Raw genomic sequence first — 25,786 nt, 5'->3', positions numbered from 1 at the left:
ACTGTATGAGGTGGATAATTAGGCTACAATCCATTGTAGGAAATAAAACTCACAAAAAGTTTAACTGTTTATCAGTGATTAAGCAGCATGTGCAGCTTGCGAAGGACTCACTGCTGGTAAAGACAATTTATGCCTATATATTCATAATAAGAGTATAAAAATATGGTGTATTGTAAGGCTAGAAACACCCCTGGGGTGTTCCGAATTAATGTATTTTGTGAAGTGAACTTTACAGATATCCTATGCTCAGAGAGTAGACGTCACTTCATCCAAAATCGCATGCTGTATGATTAGGTACAACATGAATTTGAATTTTACTTTTACTTTGTGACCGTTAAAAAGTATGTTCTAAATATGTATATGGGTAGTGAATGAAATTTGGACATACTACATCTGCATGTTTTGCATGTTTTTACTGTCACAATGACCTACCAGCGTCAGTTGTTTTGCTTCTAGGGATGCAACAATACAGTTAGTCCACGGTTCAATACATACCTCTGTTTTTTAACCAAGGTTTTTGGTCCGGTTCGGTTCTGATGATGGCTTGTCACATTAGTTTTTTGCTATTCAATTCTTAGCCGACAGGAACAGCATAAGGTTAAGGAGAAAAAATACTATTTTTGTTATTGCAATACTCTTTCTTTATTTTACTTAAAAGACTTAAAACTTTAAACTTAAAACTTTACTTTAAAATACACATTCCTATTGTATTGTATAATATAAAATAAATATATATAAAGATTTACACTGGCAGCTCAGAGCTGTAAGGCAGAATTTAAGTATAAATTGAATGAATAAATGTAAAAATAAAACACTACATAGACTTCACTATAAAATATACATTGATTCTTATTAAAGTTACTGTATTAAAGTTTTTCAGTCAAGAGCAGTGAGTGATTTTCTCTTTGTCTTTTGTTGTTTTATTAACATTAAAGGGATAGTCCATTAAAAAATGAAAATTCTGTCATCGATTACTCACGCTCAAGTTGTTTGCAGTTGCTGGTCCCCATTGTAGAAAATAATCATGTGGAAGTCAATGGCTACCATCAGCTGTCTGGTATTCAACTGTCTGTGTTCAACAGAAGAAATTAATACAGGTTTGGAACAATATTAGAGTGAGGGAAATAATTACATCATTTTAGAGTGAACTGTCCCTTTAAGGACAAGCGGCAGCGTGTTCACTAGGCTGCGCTGCTGTCAATTTAAGACCTGCTGCACCTGCACACTTCTAATATACAGACACACTCCGATTTTACTTTCACTTTAGACATAACCGACTGTGTTTATGTAAACCTTGTGTGTATTTGACAGTATTAGCGCAGTAAGACTTAGTCCCGTAATCACGTGTTTGACAGGCTTTTTGTGTGCGCGCTCAGAAAAGCGCATGTTAAAACAGTGCATAAGCACGCAAATTAAATGTTTAACCGGCAAGGCTTTAAAATGCATGCAAAAATGAACTTTCGTAATTTCTCACTTCACCGCTCTGTACAGCATTGCTAGCGTGGCTAAACACCCCCTAACTTTAGTGAATCGTGATTTGGATATTTGCTCATATAGGCGCGTAGACTCACAGGCACACTCAAACAGAGCCAATTCGGAGAGAAATAAAAACAATTCATTAAATGCAAAACCGGAAAAAAAATCACAATTCACAAACACGTATTGAACCGTGAATGCCGTACCGAACGGTTCAATATTATATTGAGAATTGTGGCATCCCTAGTTGCTTCACTGCCATTCATAAATCTTCTCAAGGGATTAGAAAATAATTCACTGTTGAACTTTCACGTGTTTCTTTATTTTTCAACTGAACAGGAAGTAGGAAGAAACAGAACTGCAGTAACACACTAGATGGCATAGTATAACAGTGACAGCTATTGGAAAATTACTATATCACAACACTCCCACTTAATTTTACAATAGCATTAAGCCAACAACAAAATAATAGTTTTTTTTTTTTTTTTTTTTTTAAATAATGTCAAGAAACAATAAACCATACTAACACAAACTAGTAAAGTCTTTTTCTTTGTCCTTTTGCTATGTCAACAGTTTTGCATCATAACATATTTAACACTAAACACAGTCTAGTCTATTTAATGTTAGACTAAACAGATTTAAATGAAACAAAGTCCAATCTCACTTCTAAGATACTCAAACTTCTGTCTTACCAATGGCTTGGTCAAGATATCTGCCTTCATGTCATCTGTAGGGCAGTATTGCAGTTGTATTTGTCCATTCTTCACACATTCACGAATGTAATGATAGCGAATGTCTATGTGCTTAGTTCTTGAATGATCAACTGGATTCTTTGCTATTGCAGTGGCTCCTTGGTTGTCCTCCAGGATCACCACAGGCATATCATCCATTCCAAGATCACTCAGTAGTCGTCTAAGCCAGACACATTCCTGAGAAGCTTGACTAAGTGCAACATACTCAGCCTCAGCTGTCGAAAGAGCAACAGTTGACTGTTTCTTGCTGAGCCAGCTCACGGCTCCTCTACCCAGTAGGGACACATTACCGGTTGTTGAGCGACGATTGTCCTGGACTCCAGCCCAGTCAGCATCTGAGAATCCGATCAAAGTTCCAGACTGCTCATACTTGAGAGCGAGTTCTAATGTACGCTTCAAGTACCGCAGAATTCTCTTCACAGCCGTCAGATGCGCAGCACTAGTGTTGTTTTTGGCGGCCTGTTTTAATTTTAGTTTTAGTCTAGTCTTTGTGTCAAGCTGTCATTTTAGTTTTTATTAGTTTTAGTCATTTTCATACTCTTTTTAGTCTAGTCAAGTTTTAGTCGACTAAAAGTCTGTGCATTTTAGTCTTATTTTAGTCAGAATTATCTATGGCTATTTTTGTCTAGTTTTAGTCGACGAAAACTGATGACATTTTAGTCAAGTTTTAGTCAATGAAAATTGTATTTTAGTCTCTTTTTAGTAATGCAATTCTATTTAACCCAGTCAATATAGTATAAGTACGTATTATAGACAAAACTAAAATCTTCTTTTAGCCAAACCCATTTCAAACAAAGTTATCTTATTATATTATTGTTACCTTACAGACTCAAGAATACATCCATTCCAGACACGGAAGACGCTCTGATTTAAAGTTACAACATATTTATTTTACCAACTAAACATGTTAGAAGTACACACACATACATTTAAATAAAATAAATAAAAACATTGAGATTCTCCATTCCACATGGAAATGAGTGGAAATAAGTGAATATATATATATATATATATATATATATATATATATATATATATATATATATATATATATATATATATATATATATATATATATATATATATATATATATATATATATATATATATATATATATATATATATATATATATATATATATATATATATATATATATATATATATATATATATATAAGCCTCTTATTCGCTTATGAGGTATTCGCTATATGGGGCGGCAGTGGCTCAGTGGTTCATGTAGGTTGTCTACAAACTGGAAGGTTGGTGGTTCGATCCCCGGTTCCACCTGACCAAGTGCCGAGGTGTCCATGAGCAAGACACCTAACCCCAGCTGCTCCCGACGAGGCAAAATGTAAAGCGCTTTGGATGGCCGTAGGTCTGTTAAAAGCACTATATAAATGCAGTCCATTTACCATTTCATAATGCTGCAGTTATTTTAACATATATAATTGCTGCCGTTATAACGGCCCATTTCAAATGTTTACGTGCTTTTCTTTCTTTTTTTGAGCAGTGATGAAATATCTTGCTCTTGTAAATACTTGCCAATATTTCAGTAATACAAGTCTAGATCTTTAAAATGCATCCAAATAACAGCGAAGCACAACCGCACGGTGCTCTGCAGTGGCCAAAAAGGATATAAACAGTGAATTCTGAAGTGATATATTAAAAACTCAGAGATGTGGATTCAGACGGCACCACACGACCTTGGTGTTTGTCAAACAGTAATTCAGTTAGGTAATTCGGCCGGAGATTTTTACACGGGTGGTGGGAGAAAAACACTGATATTCTGCATTAAGACGACAATAAAATCACTGACTAGCCCCTGTAAATGATGAAGACACCTTACGACCGCAGGACAAACAATTACCGTCCGAGTAGGGCTTACGAACCCCGACTGGCCGGCCATCGGACCCGTTCACTCACCGGAGACGCCGCGCGAGTGGGGTTTGAAGTCACCTGCGTCTGCGCAGTGAGACCTGATGCAGCCCCTGAATGAGACGCACAGAAATACTGCAAAATAAAAACACGACTTTTCGTCTCGTCTCATTTTCGTCAACGAAAATGCAGAGACATTTTAGCATAGTTTTTATTTTGTGAACCACATTTAGTCTCGTTTTTATTCGTCATCGTCACATGACCAGCATTTACGTTGCGTCTCGTCTCGTTTTCGTCACGTTATAAAGGTTCATTGACGAAGATATTTAGTCATACCTTTCGTTGACGAAAACAACACTACGCAGCACTTGGATTTGCGTTGAACTTTGATACAACACTCACTTCTTGTGCTATGTCAGGTCGTGTGGCCATCGCAGCATACAGTAGGCTACCTACCATAGACTGGTAGGTACTTGAGTTCACAGACTTGCTGACACCGTCGTTCCTTTTCAGCTTCAGATTTGCATCAGCTGGGGTTGCAACGGGATTGGCATCATGCATGCCATACTTTCGAAGAATGGCTTCAATGTAATGCTTCTGATGAAGAAACACACATTTCTTTTCCTTGTCTTGGATGTCTTGGATGATACCCAAGATATAGGACAGCTCTCCCATGTCCTTCATCTTGTAGCGCTTCATGAGAGCAAGTTTCAGCAAGTTTCAGCTCTTTCATGCTTTCCATCGACTCTGTGATCAGGATCAGATCATCAACATACACAGCTAATATTTCCAGCTCCTGTCGAGATCTCACAAACACACTCGGGTCGGATGTACTCTGTTTGAAGCCAATGATCTTCATGAACTCTATGAAGGTTTTGCTCCAGCAGCGAGGGGATTGCTTCAGCCCGTATATTGACTTAGTTTGCACACCAGACGTTCCTCCCCTGGTCTGATGTATCCCTCTGGTTGTTCCATGTAGATTTTCTCGTCCAGGTGTCCATTTAGAAATGCAGTTACCACATCCATCTGATGCACATGTAGGTTATTCTGGATGGCCAATGACAGCAACGTACGAATTGAGCTAAATCTTACCACGGGCGAAAAAGTTTCATCGTAGTCAGCACCATACTTCTGTGAGTATCCCTTAGCGACGAGTCTGCACTTGTATCTCTCCACTCGTCCATCACTCTGATGCTTGACTTTGAACACCCATCTTGATCCTATGGCCTTCCGATCCTTTTGGTAGTTCCACTAAATCCCACGTCTCATTTTCCAGCAGCGATTCATATTCCAAGTCAGCCGCATCCTGCCATTCCTTTGCGTTAGGACTCATCATTGCCTCTTTCAGTGTGCTTGGTTCTGCAACAAAACAAACACCAGCATAATGATCAACAGTCACCAGGTCGGCAAACTCATCATATCCATATCTCTTGGGTGGTTTTCTGATTCTGCTGCAGTCTCATCGACAGTGGCATCGACTGATGTTATCTCGTCAGTTTTCATGTTAACTTCATTCTCCGAAAAAGAAATGTCCACTTCTTGTTTCCAGTCAAAGTCTGACTCGTTGAAGATCACATCCCGACGAATTAGAATTCCTTTTTTTTCTTCGTCAAACAATCGGTAGCCCTTCGCATTGTTGGCATATCCCACGAAACGAAGCTTCACAGCCTTCTTGTCCAGTTTTCTTCATTCTGCGTCTGGGACATGTGCATAAGCTACACAACCAAACACTTTCATGTGACTTACATTTGGCTGCTTATCGTACCATCTCTGGTAGGGTGTCTCTTGCTTCAGAACAGAGGTGGGCAGCCTGTTCTGTATGTAAATTGCAGTCGCTACAGGCTCTGCCCAGTACGTCTTTGGCAATTTAGCATGAGAGAGCATGTTTCTTGCTGCTTCAATTAATGTCCAATTTTTTCTTTCTGCAACACCATTTTGAGGTGTGTGAGGCACAGTTGTTTCATGATGGATACCTTGAGACTCCTTGGGCCTTGGGCCCATAACCTGTTGAACTTTCACGTGTTTCTTTATTTATCAACTGAACAGGAAGTAGGAAGAAACAGAACTGCAGCGACACACTAGATGGCATAGTATAACAGTGACACCTATTGGCCAATTACTATATTACAACATTCACTGCCATTTAATAAATCCTCTCTTGGGATAGTAAAATGTCCATCAAATGTGCACTGCAGAATTTCGGTGGAAGTAGGTCATCCGGGTACTTTTCGCCTACTGTTTTTCAAATACTACTGTATGTATTCGGACATACTTCTCTTTTGACGTACTGTTTTTCACATACTATATACTGTAGGAAAGTGTTACATTTCGGACACAGCTTGGTTTGATGTTGAATAAATCAGTTGAATAAATTGTCTCACTCACAAATAGAATAGATTAATTGTCTCACTCATAAAGTCAGTTACTTATTGCCACCTACTGGCATAACAATATAACCTGCAAAAAGTGTCGGATAAATTGACTCTCCTCGCCGCAGTTGCTTGATGACTGTAGTAGTTTTTGGTTCTTGTGGGTGTGGGAAGGAAGAAGACCAGGGTCGGCTTTCTGGGACTCGTAAGTGCTCTTTTTATTTTCTCCTTCGGTCACTCAATAAACTGTATGCACATCGCACAAAAACATAAAACAATAATCAAACTCTCTTTTCACTTCGTCGGTTTTATCAGCAGTTCCTCTCTGCGTGGCTGTGTGCATACGAGTCCCAGTGAGTCTCTCTCTCTCTCATCTCTCTCTCTGCTGCAGCTTATAAGCAGTCTCTCCAGCCAATTACTGCAATCAGAGACAGGTGTTACTCATTTGCACTTGACCCACTTACCAACCGCTCGGCCCTGCTCTCTCTCTCCCGCTACAGACCTCGCAAAACCACGCCCCCTCCTCCACATACCCCCACCGCCCGACTCAGGCCGGGGAGCCATCCGAACAGGCCGAAAGGAAGGGTGACGAATTGGTGTAATCCAAACGGCGTGGTGAAAGCGGTCTTTTCTTTGGTCATTGGAGACAAGGGGATCTGCCAATAACCCTTAGTCAAGTCCAGCGTCGAATAAAAACGAGCAGTCCCTAGCCGATCAAGCAATTCGTCAATCCTTGGCATTGGATAAGCATCAAATTTCGACACCGCGTTCACCTTACGATAATCCACACCGAAACGGACCGAGCCGTCAGGTTTAGGCACTAAAACAATCGGGCTCGCCCAGTCACTGTTGGATTCTTCTATCACACCCATGTCAAGCATAGCCTCTAATTCTTCCAGAACCACTTTTTTCTTATGTTCAGGCAAGCGGTACGGCCGGCTGCGAACCACAACTCCCGGCTCAGTCTCAACGTGGTGCTGGATGAGATCGGTGCGACCAGGTAGGGGCGAGAACACGTCAGCGAACTCCGCTTGTAAATGTTTTACGTCAGTGAGCTGCGAGGGCGAGAGGTGGTCTCCCCCCGGGGCCAGAGTGAGAGATTGAGGTTTTTGAACCGCCTCCGGCCCGAGATCCTCCTCTCCGCTCACCACCGTCGCGAGCATCACTGACTCTGCCTCAGACCATTTCTTTAGCAGGTTGAGGTGGTAAATTTGACGTCCCTATCTGATCGAATCACCTCATAGTTGAGATCGCTAACTCGCCGTGTGACCTCAAAGGGTCCTTGCCACTTTGCGAGTAATTTCGAGCTCGACGTAGGGAGTAATACAAGTACCTTATCTCCCGGAGTGAATTGACGAAGCCTAGCGCCTCTGTTGTATAGCTGTCTCTGTTTGTCCTGAGCCTGTAACAAATTCTCCATTGACAGCCGCCCCAAAGTGTGGAGTTTTGTTCTCAGGTCCAGGACATACTGAATTTCATTTTTACTCGCTGAAGGTCCTTCCTCCCAAGCCTCCCTAAGGACATCCAGCCATCTGTTTGTGGGTGATAGATGCTTGTGCGAACCGATTTAACGCCCAACAACTCGTAAAGTTCGCGAATAGTTCGTGACATGAACGCCGTGCCTTGATCAGTGAGAATCTCTTTCGGGATTCCCACCCGGGAGATGAATGAAAACAGTGCGCTCGCAACACTTTTCGCCGGAATAGTGCGGAGCGGGACTGCTTCCGGGTATCGCGTTGCATAGTCTACCATAACTAATGCAAAGCGATGCCCGCGTGCTGACCGCTCTAATGGCCCGATGATGTCCATACCAATTCTCTCGAAGGGGACCTGCACTAGCGGGAGTGGGCACAATGGTGCTTTTGGGGTGGCCGGTGGATTCACCAACTGACATTCACGACAAGACGCTCACCATCTGCGTACATTCTCGTGAATGCCCGGCCAGAAGAAACGGGCCATTAGACGGTTGAGTGTAGCCGTTTGTCCTAAATGCCCGGCCATAGGATTAGAATGAGCCGCCTGGAAAAGCATTTCCCGGTGGCTTTTAGGTACTAACAACTGGGTTGTATCTTGCTTTGACTGGGTGTCTTGGGTCACCCGATACAACCTATCCTTTAAAATACAAAAATAGGGATAAGAGAGCGGCTGGTCAGGCTGGAGGAGGTGGCCGTCGATGGAACGGACCTGATTAAACGCGTTTTTCAGCGACTCATCCCGGGACTGTTCCAGGGGAAAGTCATCGCGGTCTGTGAGAATGGGCATCTCCAGACCGCTCTGTTCCCCCGGACCGGCCCCCGGAGGTCCCGAATCCACCTCTCCCGACTGAGCAACCGTCTCTTTCCCCTTTACATGTTTTCCCCAAGAAGCATCCGCACACAAATGCCCCAACAATTTATTAAATGATGGCCAATTGGTCCCCAAAATTAGCGGATGCCGGAGGTGCGGGTTAACTGCTACCTCCACACTATGCTTTTGTCCCCGAAATTGAATATCCACGGGCAACACCGGATAATTCACCACTTCCCCGTGCACACACCTCAACTTAACCATGCGGCGGTTATCCAACACCTTAGACTGAATCAGGCTTTGATGGATGGAGGTCTGGTTACAACCCGAATCCACCAAAGCCTGATAAGTACCCCCCTCAATACTCACAGGTATCTGGTACAGGCCAGCTTGATCGGGGGCGGCTTGTGGCGCGTCGGGGACCCGGATCAGTGTCCCCACCTCCATCACTGGACACCGATTGATGAAATAGCCGGGGTCCCCACAGCGCCAGCAAGCCGGCCCAGGCTTCCCCGTCGCCCTAGTGGCTGGAAGTGGGTCGGGGAATTGGCATGGAGAGAGTGCTGGAGAAGATGAGGAGGGGAACGGGTCGGTTGTCGCTCCCCCTCCCGGGGCGCCGGTCTGGGAGCCGCCGTGGCCTTGGGCGGAACCCCCGACCTCCACCTCGGCGCCGGTCTGGGTATCGTCCTGCGCCGCGACCTGGGAAGGGGGACAGGTTTGGGGAGAGAGGGGGAAGAAACAACAGGGGGGAGAGAGAGAGGGAGAGAAGCGGATGGAAGGGGTTCGCCGACCCCGGAGCACGCCACCATTTGGTCCTCCGCCAGCTGGATGGCCTGGTCTAGCGACGTCGGGCGGTGGCACTGGACCCACTGGGCAGTTGTCTTCGGTAGCCGGGCGACGAACTGTTCCAGTACCACACGATCGATCATTCCCTCAACGTCACACCCATCGGCCATCAGCCATTTGCGGCAGGAGTCCCGGAGCTGTTGGGCGAAGACGAAGGGCCGGCCGGACTCTTCAAGGCCCAGGGTCCGGAACCTCTGACGGTGTTGTTCTGGGGTCCGGCCGACCCGCTGAAGGATGGCCCGCTTCAGGTCCTGATAGACCAGGAGGTTCTGGACTGGCAGTTGGTGGGCGGCTACTTGTGCCTCTCCGGACAGCAAGGGAAGTAGCCGCATTGGCCAGTCCGCGGTGGGCCACCCCCAGACCTCGGCGGACTTCTCAAATAAGTCCAGGAACACCTCGGGGTCGTCCTGGGGACCCATCTTGGCGAGGCTCAGAGAAGCCGCTGAGTCAGATGGTGCGTGGGGGGCGGCCTTAGCCTCCCGGTCTATCCAGCTCCGGAACAGCTGGCGGTCTTCATACTGGCCCTGGAGGAGCACCTCGAACCTCTTGTCCTGCTCCTCCCTCATGGCCAGTAGCTGCTGGTGTTGCTCTTGGTGAAGACCAGCCAGCGAGTTGATAATCTGCGCAAATGGCGTTCCTGGCGGGGATTGCATGGCGGCGGCGTTCTTCTCCCTTCCCGGGTTTCGGCACCAGTGTAGTAGTTTTTGGTTCTTGTGGGTGTGGGAAGGAAGAAGACCAGGGTCGGCTTTCTGGGACTCGTAAGTGCTCTTTTTATTTTCTCCTTCGGTCACTCAATAAACTGTATGCACATCGCACAAAAACATAAAACAATAATCAAACTCTCTTTTCACTTCGTCGGTTTTATCAGCAGTTCCTCTCTGCGTGGCTGTGTGCATACGAGTCCCAGTGAGTCTCTCTCTCTCTCATCTCTAGGGTTGGGCATCGTTTTGATTTGAACGATTCTGATTCCGATTCCGATTCTTAGTTTCGATTACGGTTCTTTTCGATTCTCGATTCCGATTCTTTGAGGGGTGGAGTCACAACATGTCACAGGCTCATTTCACAGAGGAAAATTGTATTTTGATTCAATAATGAGTTTTAGTTTTGGGACTTTCTCCGCTGGCATTTTCACTTGCTTTGCTGAAAAGGTGAATGGAGTTTCACACCGAGTCCCGGTTTAACAATAGCATTAACAGCAGTCATATTAGGACTGCTACTAGCGTGGGCAATTTGCGTATAGCTACATTTATCTGCGAGGGGGAAAAATAATTTCAGTAACGTTGTTGTTCACCACAATTCTTAATTTGGTCAAGGGCTTTGTTATTACACTACAATCACTTACCTGATTATGACTAGGTGGGATAATGTTAGTTCACCCTGAAATGAAAATAAAGCCATCTTATACTCACCCAGCTGTTGTTCAAATGCGCGTGTTCCTGTATGTGCGCACTCCAAGCCGCAGTAGCCTCGTGCAATATTGTCATGACAACCGGTACACAATATTCACTTAAGGAGGTTATATTATTAGTATTATTTCTTATCATATACGTTATAGAAAACGTATATATTATATTTTTTTCTATTGAGCTTGATTTCTCAAAATGGTTGTGTGTGTGTGTGTGTGTGTGTGTGTGTGTGTGTGTGTGTGTGTGCTTATCGTGGGTGCAATGACAACAGTGCAAGTTATTATAGTAGGCATGAGCGCCGGCGGCTGCTGACGGCTCATAGTGTACACAGAGGAGCGCGCTCAGAATAACGGCCGAGCTCAGTGTTTTGACTGAATAATACGGTTTCTTTCTGGCAAAACCTTATAGTGTGCCCCCTGAACACTTTCCATATGGCGCGCGTGCGTCTCCCTGTATCGTTGCGTGATACATTTGTTTATTTTGTGTAATGTTTTAGCTGATCGCCATTCACTGCCATAGGAGCGCGTGCAGGAACATTATTTTAAATGTCATAGGACATAGGGCACTGGGACAACATCAGGGTAAGTAAAAGAAGGCTTTATTTTCATTTCAGGGTGAACTATCCCTTTAATAACGTTGGTTAGCGCAGGGTTGCCCGAGGAGGACAGACCTGCGCAGCATTTCAAACACGCTACACTCGTTAATTTATACACCACATATTTGTAGTGCATCCTCCCGTGCAAGAAATAAGTTTGTCATATGTGTTGAGGCTTTTTTTCCCAGGCTTTTTTTTAAAAAGTGAAATAAAACCACACTTTTGAGCGCCGCTTACCGTGCTCCATGGCTGCAACAGAACAAACGGGCGCGGCAAGCACTTCCGAAAACTTGTGCGTTTGGAACCGATGATCGGAATCGAAAACAAAATTTCTAAACGATTCCAATGGCATCGTTATTTTTTAAACGGTTCCAAGTTGGAACCGGTTCTCGATGCCCAACCCTACTCATCTCTCTCTCTCTCTGCTGCAGCTTATAAGCAGTCTCTCCAGCCAATTACTGCAATCAGAGACAGGTGTTACTCATTTGCAGTTGACCCACTTACCAACCGCTCGGCCCTGCTCTCTCTCTCCCGCTACAGACCTCGCAAAACCACGCCCCCTCCTCCACAATGACGTACTGGATTAAATACACTATGTAGTGGGTGGATGCTTTTTATTTACCAAACCAGTTTAGCGCAAACTTCACCCCCACAGCTGATTCTAAAGATTGTATTACTATGTGAATCGCAGTGCTGCTGATTACTACACAATGCTACAACAGACACTAAAACCTAAACCCTAACCGTAACCTGGTTTGGGGGGAAAAAATGAGACCACTACATATTGAATGTAATTTTATACGTCATCACACTACAGGCTGCAGCAAGGATAAATATCCACTATATATGCACAGACTGACAGTTTTGACAGGTACATTCAAACACAGACAATCTGACTGAATCTGATACAAATAGCCAATCAAATTTGGGGATCAGAACTGCTCCATAATGTCATATATATAAAAGTAAAGCAATAGATGGAACATGGGAGTTCTTGTATATAAACTATATACTTAGTTTTTTGTATGACATAATATTTGCTGTGGGATATTTCCTTCACTGACTTCACACAAGACGTTGTGAAGGATCCTTAAAAAATGAGAAGTGACACGTTCCCGTTTCTTTTACGATTAAGATGAAGAGCTTCTTCCTTTTGAGCTGTTGTTCATATTCCGAGAACACCACATTGTTCATTCTCTACATTTAAAAAAAAAAAAATATGTAAGAATTAGCAAAACAGTCATCTTTATTTGCAGTTGAATACATTTAAATCTGGTCTGTTTTCAGTTCTTTGAATGAGGTAAATTTCCCTTTAATCTTAAATGACCCCCCATTCTCTGTCTATGTATTTGTCTCCTGTTTCGCTAATTAACTATTTAGTTTATTATTCTGTTTTGCCACACTCATTCGATATCTTCCTTTCCTACTGTCTCATAATCTCTACCCAATTTTTCTCTCTAATTTCCTCTGTTCTTCAGACTAATTTTTTTCCTACTCCATCTGTCTTTTAAAACCCTCCTTTTCAATCACATCATTTTTAACACCCTCATGTCGACCAGCTGCTGCACAATATCTCCAAATTTAATCAGCCTCTTAAAGGGATCTTCTGGGTTTACTGCTGCAAGAGGCGAACAAACCTAATACCAAATATGTCCCTGAGTGATTGAGCTCTGTTCTTTTAGTCTTCTCTATAATCCCCTCAGCTAACACCACTCACCAGACAAAAAAGTGCCAGCTTAAAGTGGTGTCAATATGTGAAAAAGAAAGTAAATGAGAGAAAACTGATTGGGAGAGAGAAAAAGAGAGGTCAGAAAGTTCAGATTGTGAAATCTGTCTGTCAAGTTGCATTAATTGGAAACTGAGGAAGAAAACAAGAAGGAAACAGAAGTACACCACAGTAGGCTATGTACGCAGTGACGGTCTTAGATTGACAACATAATGTACAATTAAATGTAATAAATGTAAATACAACCCCATATCAGAAAAATATGGGACAGTATGGAAAACGCAAAAAAAAGAAAAGAAGTGATTTCTAAATTTACTTTGACTTGTATTTCATTGCAGACAATATGAACAAAAAATATTTCCTCTGGGAGAAGGAAAAAAAAAAAAAAAAAAAAAAAAGGATGGATAACAAAAGACAAAAACAATAGAAAGAGAATAGAAATAGAGTTGTAGTAGAAGTAGTAATCATAATAGTAACAATAATTATAACAACAATAATAATAGTAGCAGTAGTGGTAGTAACAACAATAATATTGATGATAATATGGTATTAGTAATAATAATAGTAGTAATAGTATTAGAAGTAGTAATAATAATATTCATGATAATAATAAGAGTGACTGTGGTAGAAATATTTGTGATGTATAATAATAATAATAGTAGTGGTGGTAGTTACAACAATAATGTTCATAGTAATAATAGTAGTAGTGGTGGTAGCATTAGTAATTTATAATAATAGTAACAATAATAATAACAATAATAATAATTCTACATTTAGACTAGTCAAAAAGGTTGCTGTGGATACTGTTCTCTAGGTCTGAGCGCCTCTCCACGACCGTCAGTGAGCACAACCAACAGAAACCGCCGACATGGACACCACCCTTCGTCCCTCCGTTCCGTGCCCCCTCCTCTCCGACCGCCAGTGACGCTCAACCCCAAAAGTTAACCCTCTGTGCTTTTGAGTCATAACAGGCACCTCCAGACCAAGCTCGCTTAGTTTGGTTGTGACCCGTAAAAATAGAAGGGTTATTTTATTTATTTATTTATTTATTTATTTATTTATTTATTTATTTATTTATTTATTTATTTATTTATTTATTTATTTATTTATTTTTTATTTTTTATTTTTTATCTGTGGCTTGGACCATGGTGTGCACCAGTTAGCTCCCCAGCCAGAGACACCATATCCAACTCAGATATTAGTCAAACAGTATAGTATTACATGTGAGGAGGGGTTGGGACAAAGGCGGTGAGAGGGAGGGGCCAGTCAACCCAACCACCGGCTCTGTGATGACCATGTCTACAGGACAAGCCAGTCGCGCCCACCGACACCACCTAGAACGGCGCATGACCCAGATTATTTTATAAAGTAAAATATATAAAAATTATGTTTATTAATCAATATTTATATATAATGTTATCTGAAATATTATTTATTTAGAATAAGCAAACGAAAAGGGGAGAAAAATAAATAGAAGAATAAAATGAGTTCTATTTTAATGTCAATACCAATACCACCACCCCTACTACCACCATCATCAACAAATAAATAGCAATTGCAATATTATGCATATTTCACATATTGGTAATACATTAAAGAAGTATAGAAATATATATTAACATATACCAAATACACATACATTTACATAAAAAAGACATATAGCAGTAAACAATTGTGGAATGATGTATTCAATAATGCTCAGAGGTTATTTATTATAAGTTTGTGAACCTGTGGTTGGGAGAGTGCGGGGGGTCTGGGTCCACGTAATTTATATGAAGATGAATTAGGAATGGTTTCCAAATATCAAGAAATGTAGGTATATTATTCTTGTCAATGTATGTTATTTTTTCTAATGTGATGTATTCTGTAAGAAGATTGGTCCAGTGATTGATATGTATACAATTTTTGGATTTCCAATTTAGTAAAATTACTTTCTTGGCGATAGTTAGTGATATGAGTAGTGGGTTTTTATATTTGGCTGGGAGATTATCAACTTTTATGCTGTTATTGAGTAAACAGAGTGAAGGGGATGGAGGGATTCTACAGCCCATGATATTGGTGCATTGATTTTGTTCCAGTTCCATCCATAAATTATTGTGATTGTTTTTGTGAGTCCATTTATATAAATATTGTAGCTGGTTTGCTAAAAAGTAATAGTGAAAATTTGGAGCTTCTAGGCCGCCTTGTGACTTAGCTTTTTGCAATTTTTCCAGAGATATTTTTGGTGTTTTATTCTTCCAATAGAAGTGAGAGGTTAATGAATTGGGTGATTTGAACCATTTTTTCGGTGGGTGTTGTTGGGAGCATTGAGAACAGATAGTTGACTTGTGGTAGAGTTTTCATTTTAACTTTAGCAATGCGGCCGATAAGTGATAGTGGTAGGTTAGTCCAGCGTTTTAAATCATCTTCAATCTTTCTTAAAAGTGGGGTATAGTTGAGATTAAACAACTCTGACAGTCTGGGGGAAATGTTGATATGATTTTGTCCCATTCTTCCTGCAAACAAGTCTTAAGGTGGGCAACAGTACGGGGTCTTCGTTGTCGCATTTTGCGCTTCAAAATGCACCACACATTCTCTATTGGAGACAGGTCGGGACTGCAGGCAGGCCAGTCAAGTACCTGTACCCAGCCAGGACTTTGTAATGTGTGCAGAATGTGGTTTTGCATTGTCTTGTTGAAATAAGCATGGACGTCCCTGGAAAAGATGTCTTCTTGAAGGCAGCATATTATGCTCCAAAATCTCTATGTACTTTTCAGCATTAATGGTGCCTTCACAGAAGTGCAAGTTACCTTTGCCAAGGGCACTGACACAACCCCATACCATGACAGACCCTGGCTTTTGTACTTGTTGCTGGTAACAGTCTGGATGATCCTTTTCTTCTTTGGTCCGGAGCACACAGCGTCCATTCCTCCCAAAAAATACTGATTCATCTGACCACAGTACACGTTTCCACTGTGTGATGGTCCATCCCAGATGCCTCCGAGCCCAGAGAAGTCGACGGCGCTTCTGGACACTGTTAACATGGGGCTTCCTCTTGGCACAGTACAGTTTTAACTGGCATTTGTGGATGTAACTACGTATTGTGGTACTTGACAAAGGTTTGCCAAAGTAGTCCTGAGCCCATGTGGTGATATCGCTTATAGATGAATGACAATTCTTGATGCAGTGCCGCCTGAGGGATCGGAGATCACGGTTGTTTACATTTACATTTACATTTATGCATTTGGCAGACGCTTTTATCCAAAGCGACTTACAGTGCCCTTATTACAGGGACAATCCCCCTGGAGCAACATGGAGTAAAGTGCCTTGCTCAAGGGCACATTGGTGGTGACCGCTGGGATCGAACCAGCAACCTTCTGCATATCAGTTCAGTGGTTTAACCCACTGGACCACCATCTCGGTTGTTCAGCTTAGGCTTGCGCCCTTGTCCTTTACGCACTGAAATTCCTCAAAATTCCTTGAATCTTTTAATTATGTTATGCACTTTTGAATGAGAAATATCCAAATCTCTTCCTATCTTTTTTTGAGGAACATTGTTTTTGAACATTTCAATAATTTTCTCATGTATTTGTTGGCAAACTGGCGATCCTCTGCCCATCTTTGCTCCTAAAGGATTAGACCTTTCTTGGATGCTGCTTTTGTACCAAATCATAATTACAATCACCTGTTGACATCACCTGTTTCAAATCACATCATTATTTAACCATTTTACCTCATTACTAGCCCTAAATTTCTCCTGTCCCAACTTTTTTTTAAATGTGTTGCAGGTCTGAATGACAGGAAAGGATGCATATTTACAAATGACATGAAGTTGACCAGACAAAACATGAAATATTTTGTGTTCATATTGTCTGCAATGAAATACAAGTCAAAGTAAATTTAGAAATCACTTCTTTTTTTTCTTTTTTTTTGCGTTTTCCATACTGTCCCAACTTTTTCTGATTTGGGTTGTAATACATTCTGGAAGAACTAACTGTTGTCTTGTAGCCGACAAGATTTGTACTTTCTAGAAAATCTAGAAAGATGAACATTTAATGTCGCAATTTGGGAGAGGAGCCTGAAAAAATATAATGAAACCTCCATTTTATATGAAAAATTTGTGATTTCTTGAAGGGATAGTTCACTAGTTCACTCATTTTCAAAAATGAAAATTGCACCATGATTTACTCACCCTCAAGCCATCCTAGGTGTACATTCTTCTTTCAGACGAATGCAATCAGAATTATATTAAAAAAATGTCCTGGCTAATCCAAGCTTTATAATAGTAGTGAATGCATGGGAGCCCAAAATTTGAAGCACAAAAAAGTGCATACATCCGTTATAAAAGTAATCAATACGGCTTTAAGATGTATTTAAGCTATGTAAATCAAAGTCATTTCTGCCCTGTTGTTCATATTTCACTTTTCTCCTGCAGGCTGGCCTTTTGGCAGTTTGGTGTGTAAGTTGAGTGGGATGGTGCAGGGAATATCGGTATCTGCCTCTGTCTTCACTTTAGTGGCCATCGCTGTGGACAGGTAGGCAAAAAAGTAGTGTTGTCAAAATATTTTATTTTTCCAATTCATGATTTTTTCGCCAGGATAAGTATTAAAAACTACCATTCAAAAGTTTGGGGACTGTTTAAAATGTTTTTGAAAGATGACGCTGCATTTATTTGATCAAAAATAGTGTAAAAACAGTAATACTGTGGGATATTAATATTTTTAAAATATATTTTGTTTCTGTGACCCCAAGCATCTGAATGATGGTTTTAAAATGGTAACATTTTAAAATTGAACATAAATTGTGTATTCTTAAAACACTTATTTTCTGTTTCTGTCTCGATCACCTCTGCTCTGTTTTCGTCATCCATCTCTTTTCTTTTCTCCTTTTAATATGTCCTTCCTCTTCCTTGTTTTATATTAATGTGTCAGATTCCGCTGCATTGTCTATCCCTTCAAACAGAAGCTCACTATCTCCACCTCCACCCTCATCATTGTCATCATCTGGGTTCTGGCTATCTCCATCATGTGTCCGTCTGGTGTAATGCTACAGGTTACCAAAGAGCACAGGGTCTCCATCTTGCTAAGTGATGGCAACACCACGCAACCCTTCTACTGGTGCCGTGAGAACTGGCCAAAGCAGGAGATGCGCAAGATTTACACCACAGTTCTCTTCGCTAACATTTATTTGGCACCTCTGACCCTCATTGTCATTATGTACGCTCAGATTGGTATTACACTCTTCAAAACATCAATGCCTGCAACTGTGAGCCAAGTTGGCACCTCAGCCTCTGGTTCTGGCTATGGACAACATAGCAGATATGAAAGTCGTCAACTGGTGTCCCGGAAAAAGAAGCGGGTCATTAAAATGTTGCTAGTGGTGGCCCTGCTCTTCATCCTGTCATGGTTGCCATTGTGGGCTCTCATGATGCTGAGCGACTACGCAAGCTTGAGTGAGCATCAGCATCGCGTCATTAATATCTACATTTATCCTCTGGCTCATTGGCTGGCGTTCTGTAACAGCAGCGTCAATCCCATAGTCTATGGGTTTTTCAATGAGAACTTTCGTAAAGGTTTCAAGGCGGCCTTTAAGCTTCAGCTCTGCTCAGCCCTTTCGGGGAAGAGGAGTAGCTACTCTCACCGACTGCAGGGGAATGCTGTATTACCTTCCAGTTTACCCATGACCAAGGAGTCTGCACTGGAGGCTGGGGGTCCCAGACCAGGACATGGGCTCATCCAAGGGCTGGTGTCTGTGGGCAATGGTGACAGAAGCCAGTCTTCAGGCAAGGAGAACATGAAAGAACAGGATCTGATCATGGAAGATCTGGAGAAGGTGTGTGTGTGCTTTGGATCCCCTAAACTCCAGATATGTTTAAATTAGATAAAATTATATGTATGCTGTTATCTGTTTGTACCTATTTTTATTGTGTGTCTGTTTGTTTGAAGTTTTTTATTCATAAAAGAATCCTGAAAAGAAATCACGAAAATATTAAGCAGCACAACTGTTTTCAACATTGATAGAACTAAGGAATTTTTCTTGAGCAGCAAATCATATTACAATGATTTTTGAAGGATTATGTGACTGCTGAAAATTCAGCTTTGGATCACAGCAATGTATTACATTTTAAAGTATAATAAAATATAAAACAGTTATTTTAAAGCTGCAGTCCGTAACTTTTTTTTTGTTTAACATTATCCAAAATACATTAAATTTATCATTCCGATGGTGGATTGTAATCCAGAAAGGCCCAAATTGACCTATCGGTAAGCCCCTCCCCTCAAACGCAGATGAGCCAATAGCAGTTGAGTATCAGTTGCGCTGGGACCGGAACTCGGACATCTTTAGGTGTCAGCGTCATAGAGAAACATTGGAAAATCCGAAGCTCTCATCGGGCTGATGGTGTTTATGCTACAAAAATGCTGAGGTACTGTAACACTGATTCCAGGAATCCTGAGAGGATTTTCTGTTTGTCATACTCTCGTTAAGTTACAATTAAAGTCCCTGCTAACATACAAACCGAAAAAGCTAACTGTTCTCACGTCATGTAACACTGTAGGTCAAAAACACGAAGGTCTACATTTCAGTGCCTCTCCATATTAAACTGGTTATATGTAAATTAATTTAGTTTTAGATATGTTTAAAGGTCCCATGGCATGGCATTTTCCTATTATTTTATAATGTTTCCTGAGGTGTACTTATATTGTTAGTATGATTTTTACATCATAAAATGTCATAATTTAGAAATAAAAGGCATTTTTTCTATAGTGCTGTTTGCCCTGTGGCTGAATGCCCTGTTTCAAGAGGTGTGTCTGCTGTGAGACTTCAGTAAAAATGCCCACTGTTGTGATTGGCTGACATCTTTGCATTTGAAATGAGCGGAGGGGGCGTGGTTTAACGAGGTCTACGAGGCACGAGCTGCTGCCAGAGAGACGGATGGACCTGAGTTCACTTCACATCAGTTCTCAGCACGTCTCAGTTCAGTGAACTGTTCTAGTTACTAGAATATACTTCAGGTTATTAGTTTATTTCTAGTCGGAGGGGCTGTCACTCATGTCAGAAAGTTAGTAACTTTAGTAAATTATGGATCAGCGCTGACTCGAGACGCGAACCGTTTAGAACGATTCAGTCCGATTTGGTGAACTGATTCGGTTCACTAAAAAGAACCGGTTCAAAAGAATGATTAGTTCGCGAACCGGACATCACTAACGTACCAGAGACTGAGCTCAGCGATTGCTAACAAAGTTATTTATAGTAATTACTGAGTTGTGAGAGCTGTGCTGTCAGCGTGAGTTTATTGTGTTTGTATCTGAGAGTTCTGAATAAACACGAGTCTCAGTCACACCGAGTTCGTCTTCATCATTATTCTACCAACTTTGTAACACATGCAATGTACCATTACAGCGAGATGAACGAGTTAGTAAGTGTTGATTATAGCAGCATTATTTTTAGATATGTTCCTATCATATGAAAACCGTCAGTGACGCGCATTGAGTACACAGCGCAAACAAAGACACAACAGCAGTAATAGAATGTAATCCAGTTTATTGTGGGGATAGCTGGCTAGCCCAGCCCGGATACCCTCACGCTTACCCCCCTTCTGCTTAATCTCGCGCCGCGTTTGGTGCCTCCGCTGTGGGCCAGATGCAGTACTGGGGGTCGGGGATGTTGAAGGCCGACCGGCCAGTGCAGCCCGAGCCTCCGCGTGTGTGAGGTTTATCTCTAAAGATGTGGCTCTGCCGATGTTGAGCAGAAACTCACGACTGTATGTAGAACAGATAGACGCGACGAGGACGTACAAAAACACTTACGTACAAAAACACTGACTCACAAGATAGAAAACACGAAAACACCGTTCTGTCGGGAGAGAGATAAGCCGCAGTGTGTGCACGAATAATAAATAATTAGCTACACATAAGAAATCACTGATCACAGATCAGAAGGAACTGAAAAAAGACTTCTGTTTTCATTTGTACATCCAAACACTGAGAAACTGCCAGCATTCACTCGTTCACAAGCAATGATCTCTCGAGCGTTTGCATGGGCGTGCCAGATTCTCTGGGTGGAGGAAAGGGAGGTAACCGTTCCTGTGTGGACGTCATAACAGGAGACTTCAGGATTGGCTAGTCTGGCCTGTCATTTTCTCAAAGGCAGAGAAAGACAGCCAGAACTCGGTTTTACACCGATCAACATTTCTATCCACTTGGGGACAATATTCAGGCTAGGAGATCTCATATTAATGTTGAAATACCTCATAAAATGAAAAGTTCATGCCATGGGACCTTTAAGGTCTAAATTATCTCTCCTACTAAGGAGGACTCCTATTTTAATGGGTATTATAGTCTACGGATAGTGAAAGGGAGAGCTTGCACGCAGTTTATCGGAGTTGTTTTGCAGATACAAAGTTTACCAGTTATTAACTGCACCCCCGAAAAGTCACAAGCTCTGTGTATACTGTTAGTTGTATGAGTGTTTTTGTGTAATTTGCTGTGTATGTTAATGGTAATGCAACGGAGAGAGAATGAGACGTTAATGCGCACTTCTTATGCTTTGTTTGTTCAGCTCTTACGATGAATTTTTGGAGTGAAAAAGGACATAATAAACTTGATAAACCATCAGTAAAGTTTGGCCAGCATTCGGACGGGATATACGCCACATTCTGAGTCCAAAAACATCTTGGGATAAGTTTTTCACACTGACAGCTGTCATTGTAAGAAATAGCATCTCCGTTTGTTTGTCCGAGTTAGCAACAGTAACTAAGGGGGGCGGGGCTTACCGATAGGTCAATTACATCATCAGTGACAACTGGCGATTCACCCGTAGTCAAAAGCAAAAGATTAACGTTAGACTGTGCAGAAATTGAAATCTACAGGTAACGCTAATACACACTAAATGCACGCAGTCACGCAATGCTAATGCTGTTAACATTAACAATTTGAGAACAAAGTATAACAATAATAATCATTTGCACGGTTTGATGTATGAGCGATCGTTAATCACCGTTGGTAGCGCAATTTATTGTACTGTTTTGTTCCCAAAAGTGGCAAACATGTTACTTACTTGTTCAGATTACATTTTCCGGTGAAAATTCTTATTTAGGTTATATGTGATTCCGATTCTAAAGTACAGTATCCACACCGGTGTGGTGACTGACAGCAAACCTACATATGCCTCAAAACATAAGATTCATCCGCGCTGAGGAGCTCGCGCCGCAAATAACTGCAATTGCAGGTTTCAAACAGAGATGGTTACACTGAGGCAAAACTTACGGCCCGCAAATGTCAAAATATTACTGTTCTTACTGTTTTATAATCAACTAAATGCAGCCTTGATGTAAGAATGTAAAAATTGGTGTAAAAATCTTAACAGCCACAGACTTTTGAATAGTAGCATATAAAATACAGAATTACATATTATATATAAAATATTTCAAAAATGTTAAAGTGAAAGGCTTCTCTTTAGATCTGAGAAAATAATAAATAGATAGTTAAGTAATTAAAATAACTAGAAATACTGATCTCATAATATTACATAATTAAACAGAATTTGTGCATGGCAAATTCCCTTAGAATTGCTCAGTTTATTATTAAATACTGAATTTCCACACTATTAAACTGGAATATCCTTGAGCAGGTCACCATTACAACACACTCTAAAAAAAACTAATATTGTACCTTTAGGGGTACAACAGCTGTACAATGTCACTGTGGCAGTACCCATAAAGGGATGACTTTGTACCATATTTACCCTCAAAAGCTCATAATAGTATACCTTAAATATTACCACTCTAAGGTACTAAAATGCACCTTTAATGGTGTAAGACCGCACAAATTCGCTCCAAGGATCGGTAGCGAACCGCGGTGAAGGCCGCACGCGTTCAGTGTCTCAGCTGGAAGAATGGATTTGATTATAATATTCTTTATCTGACTCCATTTATCATAGTTGTCGCATTTAGAAGAGAATGCCAACCGGTTGTTTGGTCATCTATATTTGATAGTTAATCATACATTTAATCGTTCCGTTTTAACCCTTTGTTGCAATTATACCGTTCCACATTGGAGATAGTTAATAATTACAGATTAATTCAGAAAGGATCAAAATGTAACAATTTATTAACAATCAAGTAAATGTAAAATGTCAATTACATCATAGACAGAAATCTCTTCTAAAAGGAAACACAAATTCGAATTATGGTTACACTTAAAATAGTTTCAAATAAATGTAAAACATAAACCCTTAATTATGCTCAGTAGGCCTCTGCCTAGAATGTTACCTGTGAGATAGAGAGAGAAAGAGAGAGAAAGAGAGAGAGAGAGAGAGAGAGAGAGAGAGCAAGCTCTCTCCAGAGAAAGCCAGAGAATCCAAAAAAGAGCGAGCTACAGTTGAAATCCTTTTTTATCCTTTTCCCTGATGTCACCAAATTCAAATCTGACTCTTTTAAAACTGACCAATCAGACCAAACCGTAATACATTTGAAAATAACCAATCAGACAAAACTTCCCCCATTGTATCAAAGGTGCGAAAACCTTTTGGCCAGTCGGCCAGTCATTCTTTTGTCTTTCTAACTCAAACTGGCCCTTCTGATGGCGTTAAGGGGGAGGGGGTTGAGTCAATTTCAATATCTTGATCACGACGATGGTAGTTAACAGTAAAGCAGATGATTTTGTTCTATTTCAAATATCTTTGATTATTTTCTACCTTACAGTTCCCCGTTTGGCACCATTGGCCACAACCATTGAGTCCAAAGGTGGCATTGTCCACAAAGATATGCTTTCTGCTGTGTGTAGATGTTATTCTTCAGACTTCTCGTCCAGACCAGTTTTCAGTCTTTGTTGTCCTTGTAGCCCTGCATGAGAACTTCATCATTGATATGCAAAACGTCCATTGAATACTTCACACCTCAAGAACAGTCCCTCTTTTTGAGGCAGGACACAGGAGCGAACTTTTGCTGCAGGTATTCTGTGGTTAAAAGATCATTTAGCACAACAAAGAACAAAAGCATACATGGCATTTTTCATTGGTCAGAAGTCTGATGTGGTCATATCAAAATAGTCTCTGGCAATAAGCCCTTAAATCAATATACTTAATAAAGTGGTCAAGGTTTGAGAATAAAAGAAGATTCCACAAGCTCGTACATTGTTTCTGGGAACATTGAAATAAAATGCATTATAAAAAAACTAAATCATTGTTGATTTTAAGTCCCCCTTTTCATGAGGAGTATTTGCTAAATATTCAGTGTAACCAAGACTCGGAAATCAAAACTCAAAGTTCATCTAACTTTCCACTATTTTGGTGGTAGTGGAATTTGAGCATTTTGGTCTGAATTTCTCGAAAGAAATGTAGCAAAAGTCAGTGCAAATGATACATTAAAAAAGATGGTACGCATCAATAAACCATAAAAGAAAAACAACAAATCAATCACATTTATGAAAGCATACATATATATATAATAACCACTGTGTTTGTTCAGGAATCTTCCAATGTAATTAATGTAGATCTAAATATGTGTAGTCATACAATAATGGGTTTTCCTGGTAACAGAGTGTGAGTGTGAGTGTGAGTGTGAGTGTGAGTGTGAGTGTGAGTGTGAGTGTGAGTGTGAGTGTGAGTGTGTGTGTGTGTGTGTGTGTGTGTGTGTGTGTGTGTGTGTGTGGTGCGTGCGTGCGTGCGCGTGTGTGTGTGTGTGTGTGTGATTGTGTGTGTGTGTGTGTGTGTAGCTATCTGGATCTGTTAGTGTGAAAAGATGAGCAATAGATCTTTATGTCATCCTCTATGTCATCCTGAGATAGAACAAATTACAAATTTAAAGAGAAACAAATTTAGAGAGAAACACAGTTCATTTCTGCTGTTGTTTCTGTGTATTAACACTTAAGGCTGTTCTGGCAGTCGAGCCTTCACAATCTGAGACTTCATTACAGTCATTTTGAGTGGAGGATGAATTGGTTTTCTATTATCTGTGCCACATTTAACAGCACAACTCCCCTCCTTTTTGGCACTGGGAATTGAACCAATGAAAAGTATTAGAACTTGCTCAAATTAGAAAATAGCAAAGGTCAGAGTTATTGAGTCCTGTTGTGATGAAGGCATTTTCATGGTTAATGCAATTGTAATTCACACTGTAGCCAATGTGCAATTCTATGTTCCTTTTTATGGTTTACTGCAGCTATATGGGAAATAGCAGAGCTTCCACTATAGGAGACAAACAAATTCAACATTGACACATGCAACTTGAAATTGCTGTACAATTCCAGTATTAAAGTTATTCCAATTTACACAAGATACATGGCCTAGAATGCGCAGCATCTACAGCCTTTATCCTAAGTGTTTCATCACTTACAGTAAAGCAATCATGTGTTTTAAAGAATAAACTTGACTAGTCTATGTGTATCTTGTAGCACAAACAACTATTATGTGTAATCAATGCGCACAATGTGTTATACAATTACAAATTTGAAAATACAAACAGGATTCTTGCAAT

At 41.0% G+C, this 25,786-nt stretch overlaps 1 protein-coding gene across 1 annotated transcript in view; it reads left to right on the top strand.

The window, feature by feature from the left end:
• Positions 1-25,786, top strand: part of LOC307124709 (neuropeptide FF receptor 2) — a gene marked incomplete at both ends in the record, with an annotated part of 42,399 nt that overhangs the window by 13,385 nt on the left and 3,228 nt on the right. The window contains 2 exons of the mRNA XM_079814131.1: positions 17,747-17,846; positions 18,243-19,143. Of these exons, the coding sequence (XP_079670257.1) occupies positions 17,747-17,846; positions 18,243-19,143 (1,001 nt within the window). The remainder of the gene's footprint in view (positions 1-17,746; positions 17,847-18,242; positions 19,144-25,786) is intronic.

Source organism: Gobio gobio (genome assembly GCF_949357685.1).
Source record: "Gobio gobio genome assembly, chromosome: 4".
Classification (NCBI taxonomy): Eukaryota; Metazoa; Chordata; class Actinopteri; order Cypriniformes; family Gobionidae; genus Gobio; species Gobio gobio.
Note: the sequence above shows the minus strand (reverse complement) of the source record. Positions and strands in the feature narration are given on the sequence as shown.